This window comes from Pleurodeles waltl, chromosome 4_1, assembly GCF_031143425.1.
Source record: "Pleurodeles waltl isolate 20211129_DDA chromosome 4_1, aPleWal1.hap1.20221129, whole genome shotgun sequence".
NCBI lineage: Eukaryota > Metazoa > Chordata > Amphibia > Caudata > Salamandridae > Pleurodeles > Pleurodeles waltl.
In genome coordinates, this window is record NC_090442.1 from 270,036,822 (window position 1) to 270,050,125 (window position 13,304).

The window sequence follows — 13,304 nt, forward strand, 5'->3', positions numbered from 1 at the left end:
TCCCAATGTCTCAAATTTCCTACCACGTTTTTCAGGACAGCAACCACCTTCCTACTAAGTCTACAGACTCTTCCTCTATTTGACAACGATGCCTTGTGTTATGTGCCTGATTTCAAGTACCTTAGATTTTGACATAGATAACTTCGTATATATATATTTTTTTTAATGAAGGTGAAATAATGAGGTTAATACTTCCTAGGGTCAATGGGGTCTAGTGCCATATGTTAGACATTAGTGAAAGCAGCTGAGGGGGCACGATTTCACAGAGATTGTTGCTTAGTTGATGGTTGTGCGCAACATCTTATAGGTTACCCTGGGGGCCCTGATGCTTGGGCTAGCATCCCAGCTATGGTAATGCTCAGCAGGACGATATTTGTAGCACCAGACCCTTACAGTTATTCATTCTATTACCTGTACACCCTGTATGAACAGCAAAGACAGGATAGCATAAAAAACCTCGTACGATTAAACCGAAACACTTCACAACCCTTACCCTTAATACGCGTTCATGGGGCATTTCTCTTTACTTCCAACACATCTAAATGAGATGACATACATTACATAGCACAAAAGTACTTTTAATTCGTATGTAACCAAAAATATAGATCTGGATGATTCTTTCCTGCTTCAGTGAAAGGTTTATAAACCTTTTCGTTTGCAAGGCTTTAGGTATCTGACTAGAGCCGTCAAACGACTTCCACGGTTCTGCTTCGAGTCTGTGTTTCTCTGCGGATAACCATATGAAAACAATGGATGAAGTTCCTCAACAAGTAAAATAAGAAAATGTGCTCCAAGGACTCCAATACCCAGACGTTTCATGGTGAACACTTTAATCTTTCAGAGTTGCGCCTAGTGGCAAAGGGGTTCATTTGGGAAAGATTCTTAAATATAGATAATCTTTCACATAAAACTAAATTGTGTCAGTGAGGGAGCCTGGCTCCTCACAGAGAGCTGGAGGATGTCAGCAGTAACCTATGCCACACCCCAAAACATAAGGGCCAACTTACAAATAGGACTGAAATAGGGGTCCCTTGGTTATTAAGATAAGACACCATCAAAGGTGCTGGTTGCAAACCACCACATGCTCATCATCCCTGAAGACTCACCTGTCTGGGAAAAGACCTGAGCAATAATAAAAGAACCACAGGGATAAAACACCGTACAGTTCTTAAGGCGTACAAAAAGAGGCCCTGGCAGATATTATGATTCATAGTGATCTGCAGGAGGGGAAGCACACATGAGAAGTAGGGCCAGGTAAAGCAATGACTTGTAAATGGGATGTGCTCAGTGATCCAGATACATTTAACTGCTAAACCCAGGTCACGTGTTTACCATCAGGTGGGGATAGGTTCTTGCAAGTTGGGATGAGGGCAGGCCTGGAGGAAGTGTATTATAGAGGAATTGTGGCACCCTTCTGGCTTTAGTAACAGGTTGTTCATTGGCATGAATGGCACTGTTGAATCATAACTCACTCAAGTTGGGATTCCTAGCAGATCCAAGACTATACCTCAATGGCGCCTCCTGTCTCATTCAGCAATAATGGCTGCCTGAGGACAGATGTGTGATGAAATGCAGAAGAAAGTCTTTGCAATTCATTTAAAAGGTTCAAATAATTCCTATCGTCAGACATGCCTTTCTGTCATCCAACAAAGTAGTAGTCCTACACTGACCAGTTACTACATTTAATAATAACATTACAGTCCAACACTGATAAACGTGTGCATGTACATATGCAAAATAATATAGGTTGCTTTTAAAGATTCGTTAAATGTTAAATGGAAGGAGCAGACAGGGTAGGGCTCTTGTGCAAAGCTTGATGCACTTCAATACATTTTGTTTGGCCAAAGTTCACAACCCACTGCATGATGCAGGAGTATTTCAGATAGATTGGGAATCACAATGGACAGAGAGAGGTACAGTCAATCAATTAATCGAACATTTATAGAGTGCGGCAAGTCACCCGTGGGGGTCTCAAGGCACTGGAAGAGAAATTGAAAAAGGTGTGTAAAGGAAGAAGGTGGGGATGGACAGAGAGAAGGGGAATCACAAAGAAGAGTGGGAAGAGAGGAAGAGTGAACGATAGACACAGAGTAACGACATGGGTGGAGATGTGAAAAGCGTGAAAGAGACTCAAAGGACGGGAGAGCCATTTGGTTACCACATTCTAGCAACAGGTCTTATTCTACTGACGATGCAACCAGCTCAGAGGAGCTGTAAAAGCTCAAACATTATTTATATTGTGATATCTAGAAATTCATGTAAAATTGTAAGACATGAATACTGTAGTCACAAAAAACAAAGTAAGCAGCCATTGTTTGAGGGTAGTTTTAAATAGAGTATACTTTATATAAAGTGCACTACAGTTCCATAGTACACTGTCCTACAGGCACACATACAAGCATTTCAAAACAAACAGTGACATAATTGAAGTGTTTTATCGGAGCCAATATCTTTGTGTTTCAATGTGTTTGACCTAGATCGAGAAGAGAAAATAAGAAATGTGGACTGATATCAGTAGCATTTACTGTCCTTTGCATGTATGTGCGTGACCCAAAATGGCTTAGCCTATACAGGAAAACAACATACCTGAGGGTAATGAATCTCCGTCTTGTAATATTAAAAAAAGAATATTGTAACTAGAAAGCTAGGCAAACATGTATTGGCTCCCACTAATAGGACATATCCCAGGGGCCTTAGACACACCCCCATCTATCGGGCAAGCTGCCTCTGGTCTTTAAAAGTACAGTCAGAAGTAAGCCAGTCAGGCAGCACGGATACAGTGTAAGGCACCAAGGTTACATTAGGACATCATCAAGATTTCAAACTAGGGCCCGGCAATGCTTGTAGCGTAGCTGCTGCCAGCATCACTCGGCGTTCTTGTACTTTGTGAACAGGTTGTACAAAACCCTCAGGGTAGACTTCAGATCCAGGTTGACAACATCTGTGAAAGAAAGAAAGATTTTTAGTTTCTTGCATCCTTTTGTCGCTGCATCACAGTACAGTGGTTCGTCTGATCGCTGCACATCACTTATGTAAGAATATGAAGGCACAATTCCCTCAGCTGAACAGAATCTCAGATTAATTCATGCATGAAATCTACTTACATCCTCTACAAGTAAACTTGGGTTCAGCAGTCTTGGCAATGGAAGGTCCCCAGAGAGACACTACAGAAAAGAAATTACGCGGCAGTGTCCAGACACAGGAGTCTGATCGCCTCATGCAGTCAAACTCTCCAGCACCACCGCAGATATTATCTGAGAAACGCATCCGATTCACAACCTTCCAGGGGAGTGATTCTCATTCATTTGCATTTTAACAAAGATGTAAACTTGGCTTTAAATATTCATATGGCATGATGCTCCTTGCCTTTCAGGATGCCCTGCCCTTTGCGCATCTAGGCTGAAAGTGAAAGGCTTGTATGCCAGCTGTGAAGGTGACCGGTAAGATGTGCACTGACCCAAGGAGGAGGGGGCTGGCTGTTATTGATAATGATGCAGTCTTGGGGTAAATGTAATGTTCGCAGCTGCAGGCAAACTGGTCTCAATTGTCAAACTGATCAACTGGATGATGGGCCTTGAAGGACGTGGAGTCAAGGACACTAGTGATAGAGTGGAAATTGGCAGTGGCTAGGGTAGGAGGTACCGGAAATAGAGCAGGAGAAGAGAAGGATATATCTTGTGTGTGGCCTCGAGTTCGGGGGACATGAGGACCACAGATCCGAGGAGGACTGTGTGCAGACATTTACCAGCTTAAGGTAGACTGAGGAGGCATCAGGGAGACGATGAAGGAGGAGTGGTAGCTACATGATTGATTGCTTGGCGACGAGACAAGAGGAAAGACTTGCAAACAGAAATAAATCATAAACGGAGAGTGGCCATGTAAATGAGAGGGCTCATTTTGAGGTGAGCGGCATAAGTGAGCTACCATTTCTGTGAGAGGTTAAGGGATGAATGGCAACATACAATGTCATTATCATAAAATCTGCTAGACTGCAGAGGTAGTCCTTAAATGTGGCTTCACAGCACCCACCACTGTTTGGGAAATCGTGAGCCTTTTAACTGGAGATTAATAAAAAAGGTAGGGTTGTGTTTATCATCGCACTGGAAGAAATCAAAGGTAAATCAACATGACTAGCAGAAGTACCTTAGAGTCAATGTTCTTATAAATTCCCGAAGGAGGCCATTTTCCTACATAAAGTTCAAAAGGACTGTGTGAAGCGATGGTGTCAAAGGTGAAGGCGGTAGAAGTTCTGCAGGATTCAAGCTGCCGCAACGATTAGTTAAACTGATCCTGCATTGTATTGCTGCAGATCCTGTTTCATGACAGGGCAAAAACATTCCATTTTGTCAAGTACTATACCACCCAAAGCCATATGGCTTCTCCATTACTGCCACACATCCTCTTCAAAGAGACGTGCGGTGCCACCACATTGTACAAAACCAACAAGTAAAGTAACTAGTATCAAGTAGAAGAGGCACAGTGTGCCTGTGTCCAGTCCATAAAAAGGTATTACAATTTTAGCTGCGAAAGACCTGTGGTCGATCAGTTATTGCCCAATCTCTATTCTTTATTGTATGGATAAATTGCAGAAAAACTGCATCTCAGCTAAGCCAGGCAACATTTTAAGCATTTTTATAGGGTGAGTGCACCACCAGGAATGGTAATCCGTATTAAAATAGCAAACTGTAACCTGTTGGTACATTTTGCACTTGTAGCTCCCTTGTGCCGTGCAACAGAGTGTAATGGACCTAAAGAACTGAGTCAGATGGGTAACAAAGCAGTCAAGTGGCAGTGTCTATCGGAGTTATAGCAGCGGCTCCGTCACTGGACCCCATGGTTTGCATTGCATTGCATGCTGAGGAGCAAGGGGACACATGGTAACAATGAACGAAGTGGCACTGGCATATCTGACCACTTCCATACTCCAACACTGCAGAGGTTCCAAGTAGCCTGACACTGCAGTCCTGGGGAGGTGGACTTCCAACCACTCACAGCCGATGAGACCGTTCACAAAGCTGTGGCAAGAGACAAGAAGAACATCAGACTATGGCCTGAATGGCATATACTGGGGCTTGAGCACTGGAAATAAGGTGAGGTATGGTGATGAGACTGTGCTGGCAAAAGGGCGAGGTTCCAAAGTGTGGGTTCACCTGCTAATTCACTGGTAGCACTAGGCTCTTACTTCTCACCAAAGAGGAGAGAAGACCGATCATGTTCAGAGGATCAAACATTTTCGGTGAAGCCAACCAAACTATTTCTTTAGTAGACAGAAGGGCAGATGGCTTCAAGACGCTGTGGCCTGTGGAGGCTAAACTATTCAGTAAGATGATGGATCCTATGATGGTGCTAGGGTGCGTGGCAGAGCAGTGGAACATGGCGGATGCACTCTAAGTGAGCTTCCAATCTGTGCCCATTAACCTCCACGTCATCCTGAATACCAGCACATCCAAATGGCACGAGGGCCCTCTGCATACCTAGGGTCCTGGGAGAACAGCTGCACCTTGGGAGCTGTACTACCCAGCTACAGTGGAGGAGGCAGAGTGGATGGCTCTCCTTTTATCCGGAGGTATGGAGAGTCTGGTCTTGGTGGCAGGGCCTTCTTCAATGGGTGGGCCTGAGGTGTTGCCAGAGACACAAAAGAAGTCTACTGAGAGAGCTATGTGGCTCCAAGGAGCAGTGCTGCAGCAGCTAAAGTAAGCGGGTTGTTCTCCTCCTTCCCCACGCAGCTGATTGCTGTAGTTGGCCTCTTGACATGGGATCACTACTGAGACTCAGCCCAGTCAAGTGTACAGTGTCCATGGGTGAGGCATGCTGAGGAAACTATGCTGCATCTTTGCCCGGTCGAAGGCATGTGCAGGAAAAACACCTTGGCCCTGGTGATCTCCACCTATTGTCTCCTGGCCACTAGATACAGCATGGGGTCTACAGCTCTACCTGCCTCAAGAGAACATTGCTGGTCACAACTAAAGTTAACCAATAGCATGGAGTCGAACTGTCAAGGTGACTCCAGGTCACCTCTTACTCTGGGAGTTGCGGCGCTCTGGTCTTGCTGCTAGGGTGAGAGTTGTGCTGGCCTGGAGCCCTCCCAGAGTCCTCTTACCAAATAAAACAACAGTCCATACACTCTGCTTCTGGAGTCATCTACTGGCTGGTGCAGATACTTGCCATCAACTTGTATCCTTTAACATAAGGCAGCTGGCCTAAGGAGAGAACATGGATTGAGTAGTGACATGCCTCTACTCTAGGCAGAGAAAGCTGAAATCCTTCTGCAACTTGTGTTGTGGGAAGCATGAAAAGGTCATCAAAATGGGGAAGGACAGGGCGGCTTTGGGCTGTACCAGACCAAACTTGACAGATCTGCCTCAATCTCATTTTTGTCTCCATATATTCTGCAATTTCACAAAGTACAGTGTATAGTTAAATCTAGGCAATTTGCACTTTGACCTCAGTTTCTTTTCTTCAATTCAGGCCCACATGAGAGCGACAGTGCGCTGGACAGATGAGAAGAGCCAGTCAAGGCATAGTTTCATAAAGGACTCACCATGCAGCACGTTCTAGCATGTTCACATGCACATCTCATTACCCCAAATATTACATCATTCATGGCATCACTGATATTCTCAATGCAACATAATTATTCATGAGAAAACTGTGCATGGCGGTGTGCAACTTATAGTTACCTTAGGGCATGAGTTATAGTTAACTGAAATAAATCAACCTATATTTGTTTTGCGTGTAAATTCTGAACCTAACCATAACATGTCTGTAACCTTTGTGTTTTTTAATGTATGTATATATATATATATATATATATATCTCCATAGCCCCTCTCACATGCATTTATATATATATTCACACACTTACTGAAAAAACAAAGGTTGCAGGGAGGTTATAGTTGGGAAATATAATTGAAAAAACATAGAAATTCACTGAAAGAAACAGAGGTTACAGGGATGTTATAGTTAGGTTCTGAATTCACTCATACAAAACCAGAGAAATTGACATTTGCTCTGCCCTGAATAAGCCACACCCTTAACAGGGCTTGACATGAAACACGTGTGGACAGATCCAGCATGGTAACAAGGAACGCTATTTGTGTAGCCAGAGAAGGAAAAGAAAGGAGCTAATGCAAATGTTAAGATAATAAAATCCATGACTAAATACTGGAGCCATGTCAATACATTTACCTGATGCAATAAAATGCAATTAGAACTTTGCATACATTGCTCTCCCTTCAGAAACACATTTACAGATGGCAGTATCCACTTTGATAAGAGTTTTCTTTGTACCACAGACTACCGCACAAACCACATAACTAGGTATTCTAGTGTGGCATCAAAGGTATCTGGGACCATACTCTTTCTAATATGATATATTATTAAACGTTGAGGGGAAACAGGTTTCACAGCAACTCTTAATTATATTCTGAACTGGATATAGACCACTGAATAATGTTTTACACATTCAAGTAAAAGCGTTATAGGTTATCGTTTATTGTGAAAAATACAAAATAATTAGGGGAACTCAATCAATCTTCAGGTTTTCAGGGTTTATCCGAAGACTCCAACATGCAAAAGAAGTGCCAGATACCTTCAGAAGTAATCGCAACAGCAAGCAAATGTGTCGACAAAACCAAGACTAGTTTGTCATCGAGCACCAAGCATTGTAATTTGCAAATTAAGCTGAGGAAATAAACCCTACTTAGTGTTGCCTCATGAGAGAAACACACATCTTTAAGATATTGCTCATAGATCCACCAATTCGTTTTTTCTGACCATCAACTTGGGGGATGGCAGTAAGTTTACAAGAGCAAATCCACATTTAACTGGGGGTGAAAAGTTTCCTCGATATAGAAATATGAACAGGCATCGATTATCCGATATAGTGCTCAGGGCCAGACTGGGAACCCAAAGCAGCCAAGGCAAATTCTGTCAGACTAGCCCGTATGGTGCATAGAAAACTTGGGGGGGGGGGGGGGGGGGGAGGGAGAATGGCACAAATGGTGCAATCCACAACACATTTTTCATTACATGTTCAAATGTATTCACTTTTAAATCATAGTAAATGATGGAACTCTGGAATTCTCTTCCCTTGGCCATCAGAGGTATAGACAATGAGCAGTGCTTTAGAAAAGCTATTAAACATGGCTCTTCAGATGGACTTAGTCTCTTAGGTATCTTCCTCGTTCTGTATGGTGCAACCTGTCCTAACCAGTGCTGGAATGCCTCCGGGTCGCTATGCGCTCTACAAATCCTATAATATAGTATGACCTTACAGTGCTCCAGGATACCCAGTCATACCCACATGCTGGCTTTAATACTGGTGCAACAATATTTTTGGGCACCACCCAGGACCACCTCCTCCACAGAGTCCCTCACTATTACTCTCAGTGCCTCATCTCTCCATAGCCCCTCTCATAAGCATTTCATTTGTTTATAGCACCTCTCATACCAGTGCAGGGTGTCAGAGCACTTTACATCTCACACACAGATAATAAATCATACATGTGTAAATCAGTGTATAGACAATTTTACATAAGGCAAAGGTGACTACGAGGTGTAGGATTCACATGCCATTCCTACTGGTAGACATGTTTCTTTAAGCATGCTTGGTCTGAAGAAGAACAAACTCAGGATTCAAAATGTAACAGTGGCTAGGGTTAGCTCTACTAATAATTTATTGAAATGAGAACAGACCCTTTTAAGCAACATTAAGATAATTAAAGACTGGGGGGAACATAACATTCTAGCCTGTAAAATGCAGTGTTCATGCAGCTCTTTGATGGCAGTTCATAGCTCACTGTGCCATCTTGCAATTGACATTTATGAACTGCACGTAACAAAAGGACCCCTATGACAAAAGGAGTAACCCACTGAGCTATCCACATAAAATACATATCTGTGACCAGCATGCCACACATTCTTTGAGCAGGCATGTTATCCCTCTGAACTACTTTAGATGAGGCAAAACTGCCACTAGACAAAACACTGATCCCTCTCCAGCAGGTACAACAATCACCTGCGTTATTATGACATTTTTATTGTTCCCGGACAACTGCTGGATATAAAGGGAGCATTTAAACCCATAACAATTTGGAAAACAGAATGTCCCCCTGCTCGGTGATAAACTGGCGCCCAGGAACAAAACCGACCCCCATACTCCCAGGAAAACGCTCGATGCTCGGTAGGCCCAATCCTGCCTTGATAGTGCTAGACGGCAATCCAGGCAAATGGTTTGATACGTGAATTGCTGTAATAGGTCTCAAAGGGAAGCAGGCGGGTCACCTTTACCAATAAAAAGCTCACTTTGAACCACTTACGGGGGGCTCAATAGGGCACAGAAAGGCACAAGGGGAATATATAGATGCATGGCTGGAGCAAAGGACAGAACGATGGAGATGGGAGGTGACATGATGCATGTAAAGTGGGATGATAGACGCCATGTGGCGGGATGAATGAAACCATTAAGTACATGATGGCAGGTACTGGGACAACATTGCTAGGTGTTTAGAATAACAGGCTTTGGGTGGTATGATAGGACAATAGCTGGAACACTGAGGGGTAGGTGGGACAAGATACACGAGGTGAATTGTGTGGTACCAAGGCGGCGGGATAAGGGCAAGAGATAGTATGATGAGGTACAAATACCGGCCCTTCATGAGGTGATAGGGGCATCAGATAGAATGCTGTGGTACAAAGTGGACTGACAGGTTACGATGGCATCTTATGGGGTTTGTGTGAGAACTACAGATGTGCATTGCGTGGAGATGGCAGAGTAAAACGTCTCTTGCTTGAAGAAAATGTTTAGATTATTGCCCTTTATTCACTAATTACCTCTTCACATCTAATATTTATAGTATTACACATTAAACAGAATATGTTTGCATTCCGCTTGCTCGCTTTACCCTGTACTGAAGGGAGGCTGTCTTTCTCAGAACCTTGGCCAATTAGTGCAACAGAGTTTTCAGTGGTCCACTGGGACACGAACACTCAGGTCTGGCATACATCTCCACAGAAATCCTTTCCAGCGAGAGAACAGCTCATTTTCTGCTCACTCAGATCTCTCCCAGGCTCACATCTTCAGCCCAAAGCGCACCCACTGCTTTGGCGGTTTCGTTTGTTTGCCAACTTGGGAGACTACCGCTTTTCTCTGCTTCCCACACAACCCATCAGCGCGGAAGAGCATTATCATTAATCCTTCATGAGTACGTTTCCAGGCGGTACCTACAATAACAGTCACAGAGAGAAAGTGTCTAGCAACATGCTATTGACGCAGCTGATGTTGGCCTACACCAAACACAACATGCTGTACACGGCGCATGTAAACCCGCGACAAGGTGCGTCCGCTATTTTCCTTGTGTTAATCCACTGCGCAGAAAAAGCCATACAGAGTACAGAGGTGCTAGTCCTCCATTAGTGAGCACACAAGTAGCCACAGGTGAAGGTTTAGGTTCCTGCTTTCTGCACCTTAGTAGTAACTCCCTTAAAATGCAGCTCACTAACAGACACACAGCGGGCGTAGTTTCATCAACTGCCCATGTCTCTAGGTATCCCAAAATATGGGGCCAGCAATTTCCGATGGGTCACGAAAGAGCAATAAATGAACATGCCTTTACATCTTGTATTTATCTTGATACATTTGCTATGCTTCAGAGACATATGACAAAATGTCAGGCTATGCCTTTAGACAAATGGCTGCCTATTCTTTTAACATGGGGATTGGTATTTTCTTTTCTCTCCGACTACAAACTGAAAGGAGTTTTTAAACTGAACCATGTGACAATCAGGAAAAGGCTTTATGATAGTGGCAGCCAGCAGCAAACAAAACTGGTGCGACAAATATGTAACCCACTGATGGGCACTGGTAAAAAACAAACAAAAAAACGAAAACAGCTGTGCCCTTATGCTCAGCACCAAAGCTCTTAATTGTAGTCCATTTTAAACAGTGTTTATAACAGGCCACAAATGAGAGCTCTGGAGTTGAGGATGAATGCACTGTGAGTTTCTCACAGTGTCTGTCAGTGAATTAATTTACATCAAAATACACAAATAAAGATTTACTTGCCTGTCTCGGCACAAGGTGCCTCCTCTAGCATAGGCAGCAAGCTCCAAAAAACCTCATCCAGGACCCCCGCCAATCCTGGAGCTGCTCTCATGCAGCTCAGACAACATGAGAGTAGTGCCAGGATTGGCTTGAGCACTCTGGTCTGACGCTCATTCGGGCCCTGGAGGCCTGTGCATTCTCTCCACCCAGTTGTCTAAGACAGCTCAGGCTGGAGTATTTAAAGTGTGCGTGTCAGACTGGCCATCGCAAGACAGCCGTCCAAAGTGACACACACACTTTAAACGCACTTTAAGCACGTCAGTCCTTATTTGGTCTTTTAATGTTCATTTATAGGGGGGGAACGTCATTGGGTTGATGGACCTTTTGACTACGCTTAGAGTGATTCCACCAAGAGTCCCTACTCAATGCATATTCATGGTCATAATCAATAAACATCAACAAAATCTCTTTACACTCATTGTCACACACCATGGCCCATTTGGTCATTAATAACTGCGCCATTTAGTAAAAGTCAGAAGGTTTATTTCCCAAGATTAACAATGCTAATATCATGCAAATCAATCTCAAAATCAACTGATAAACATAGACAAACAACACTGGTTGACCAAATCTTCTAAAGAATCTCACTTTGGCTAAGGCATTGATTGTTAAGCATTCCAAAATCACAGTACAAATCAACAAGAAGAACAAATGTGCATTAGAAATAGCATACATTTAGATCCAGCAAATGAACAATATAAATTCTATTAGTAATACTTTTAGCATCTCCAGTGTCTCCCTATCTATCCCTCAGATTACAATAACATGTTTGGGCTTCATGCAAAAATAGTTTTAGTCAAAAGTTAATTTGGAAAACATCTAACTATGGCTCTAACAAAATAGCGGTTGGTACATAAAACAACTAATAAAATCTACGATCAACACAATAGCATTTTGTTATACCTCTCCTCAATATGGATCGGCAAGCTGCGATTCTCTTTGTCAGTAGGACATCCGTCTGGTCATCTTCTCCAGCAAAGGGACAATGAAAGGGAATGGCTCAGACACAGGGGTCTCTAAGCAATCTGAACCATGTAAGAACCAATCTCTAAAGGGCAGCATCAAATTGTTTAGCCATTAAGCTACAAAGTTAAAGTTAGGAATAGAGTCATCAGGAACTGCTCAGCTCCCAATACAGAACCTATATAGAGGAAATCATAGTAGGAAACGTGGGCTTCTTCGTGTAGTTAGAATTACCTAACAAATTCCCTGCATTACCATTGGTCAGAAAATCATACGTTTATAGTCAATCTAATAAGAATGAAACCCCAAATCTATGATATAACTAAACTGTCTTTCACACATCGATGATGGCTCCTCTTCACCCTTTCCCATCATCCGGCTCGTCAGGTAACTTTCTTGTATCCATCCGTACTCTAGTCAGTGCGTCCATTGTTGGTTCCTGGGAACATCGCTGTCTCACACATCAAACTATACAATGTAGCAAATACTAATACAGAGCATTCTAGCAAGCAAATCTTATGAGAAAGTTAAAGAATTCTGCTAACGTTTGGTCAATACAATGTGAACAATACATCTTTATTTTCTGAACATGCATTCTCACAATTTTATTCAGACATTGCATTTTAATATGAGGCTGGGCAAAAATAGGCCCAATCCTTGCTAATTTAAGGCCTACACTTAATAAGCAAATACATAACATTAAATCATTAATATAACACACTACTACACATTTTTTACTCATATACTTTGAATAAACATTAATATGCATCTATTAAAAACATTACGTATTTAATTGCGGCCACTCAAGGGGGCACATTTTCCAAGTCGCATATTATTTTCTATGTTAACTAAATTCTATGCAAATTCATAACTCACAACACTTAAAATTAATTAGTAATAAATTCAGCATTCATAAAACTGAAGTACAGTGTGCCCACTCTTCCTCCCTGCTCCCGGACCCACACTCTAAGACTCTGCTACTTGCCTGGATGAAAAATAAAATGGTAATAAATTTGCTTTATTACCATTTTTATTTTTCATGATTCCCTTCACTTCCACTGCCTGGGTGATGCTCCTTTGCCCTCATGGAGGCACCGCCACTGCTGTAGGTAATGTTTTTGTAATACAGTAACATTTAAATATCTATAAATGAACTGTACACATTTCAAAATATATCTGCATTTAGGTAAGCAAAAATGAAGCACTCTTTTGGTAGTTTTCAAGTGTGATGGGAACGA

General features: G+C 42.6%; 1 protein-coding gene across 3 annotated transcripts in view; it reads right to left on the reverse strand.

The window, feature by feature from the left end:
• Positions 1-2,311: 2,311 nt before the first annotated feature.
• The window catches only part of PARVB (parvin beta), a 431,399-nt gene continuing 420,406 nt past the window's right edge, over positions 2,312-13,304 (reverse strand). For 2 of the 3 annotated variants that reach the window (XM_069228284.1, XM_069228286.1), the window contains exon 13: positions 2,312-2,941. In XM_069228284.1, coding sequence (XP_069084385.1) covers positions 2,865-2,941 — 77 coding nt within the window. In that variant the 3' untranslated portion in view covers positions 2,312-2,864. The remainder of the gene's footprint in view (positions 2,942-13,304) is intronic. The other variant, XM_069228287.1, reaches the window with a different exon arrangement.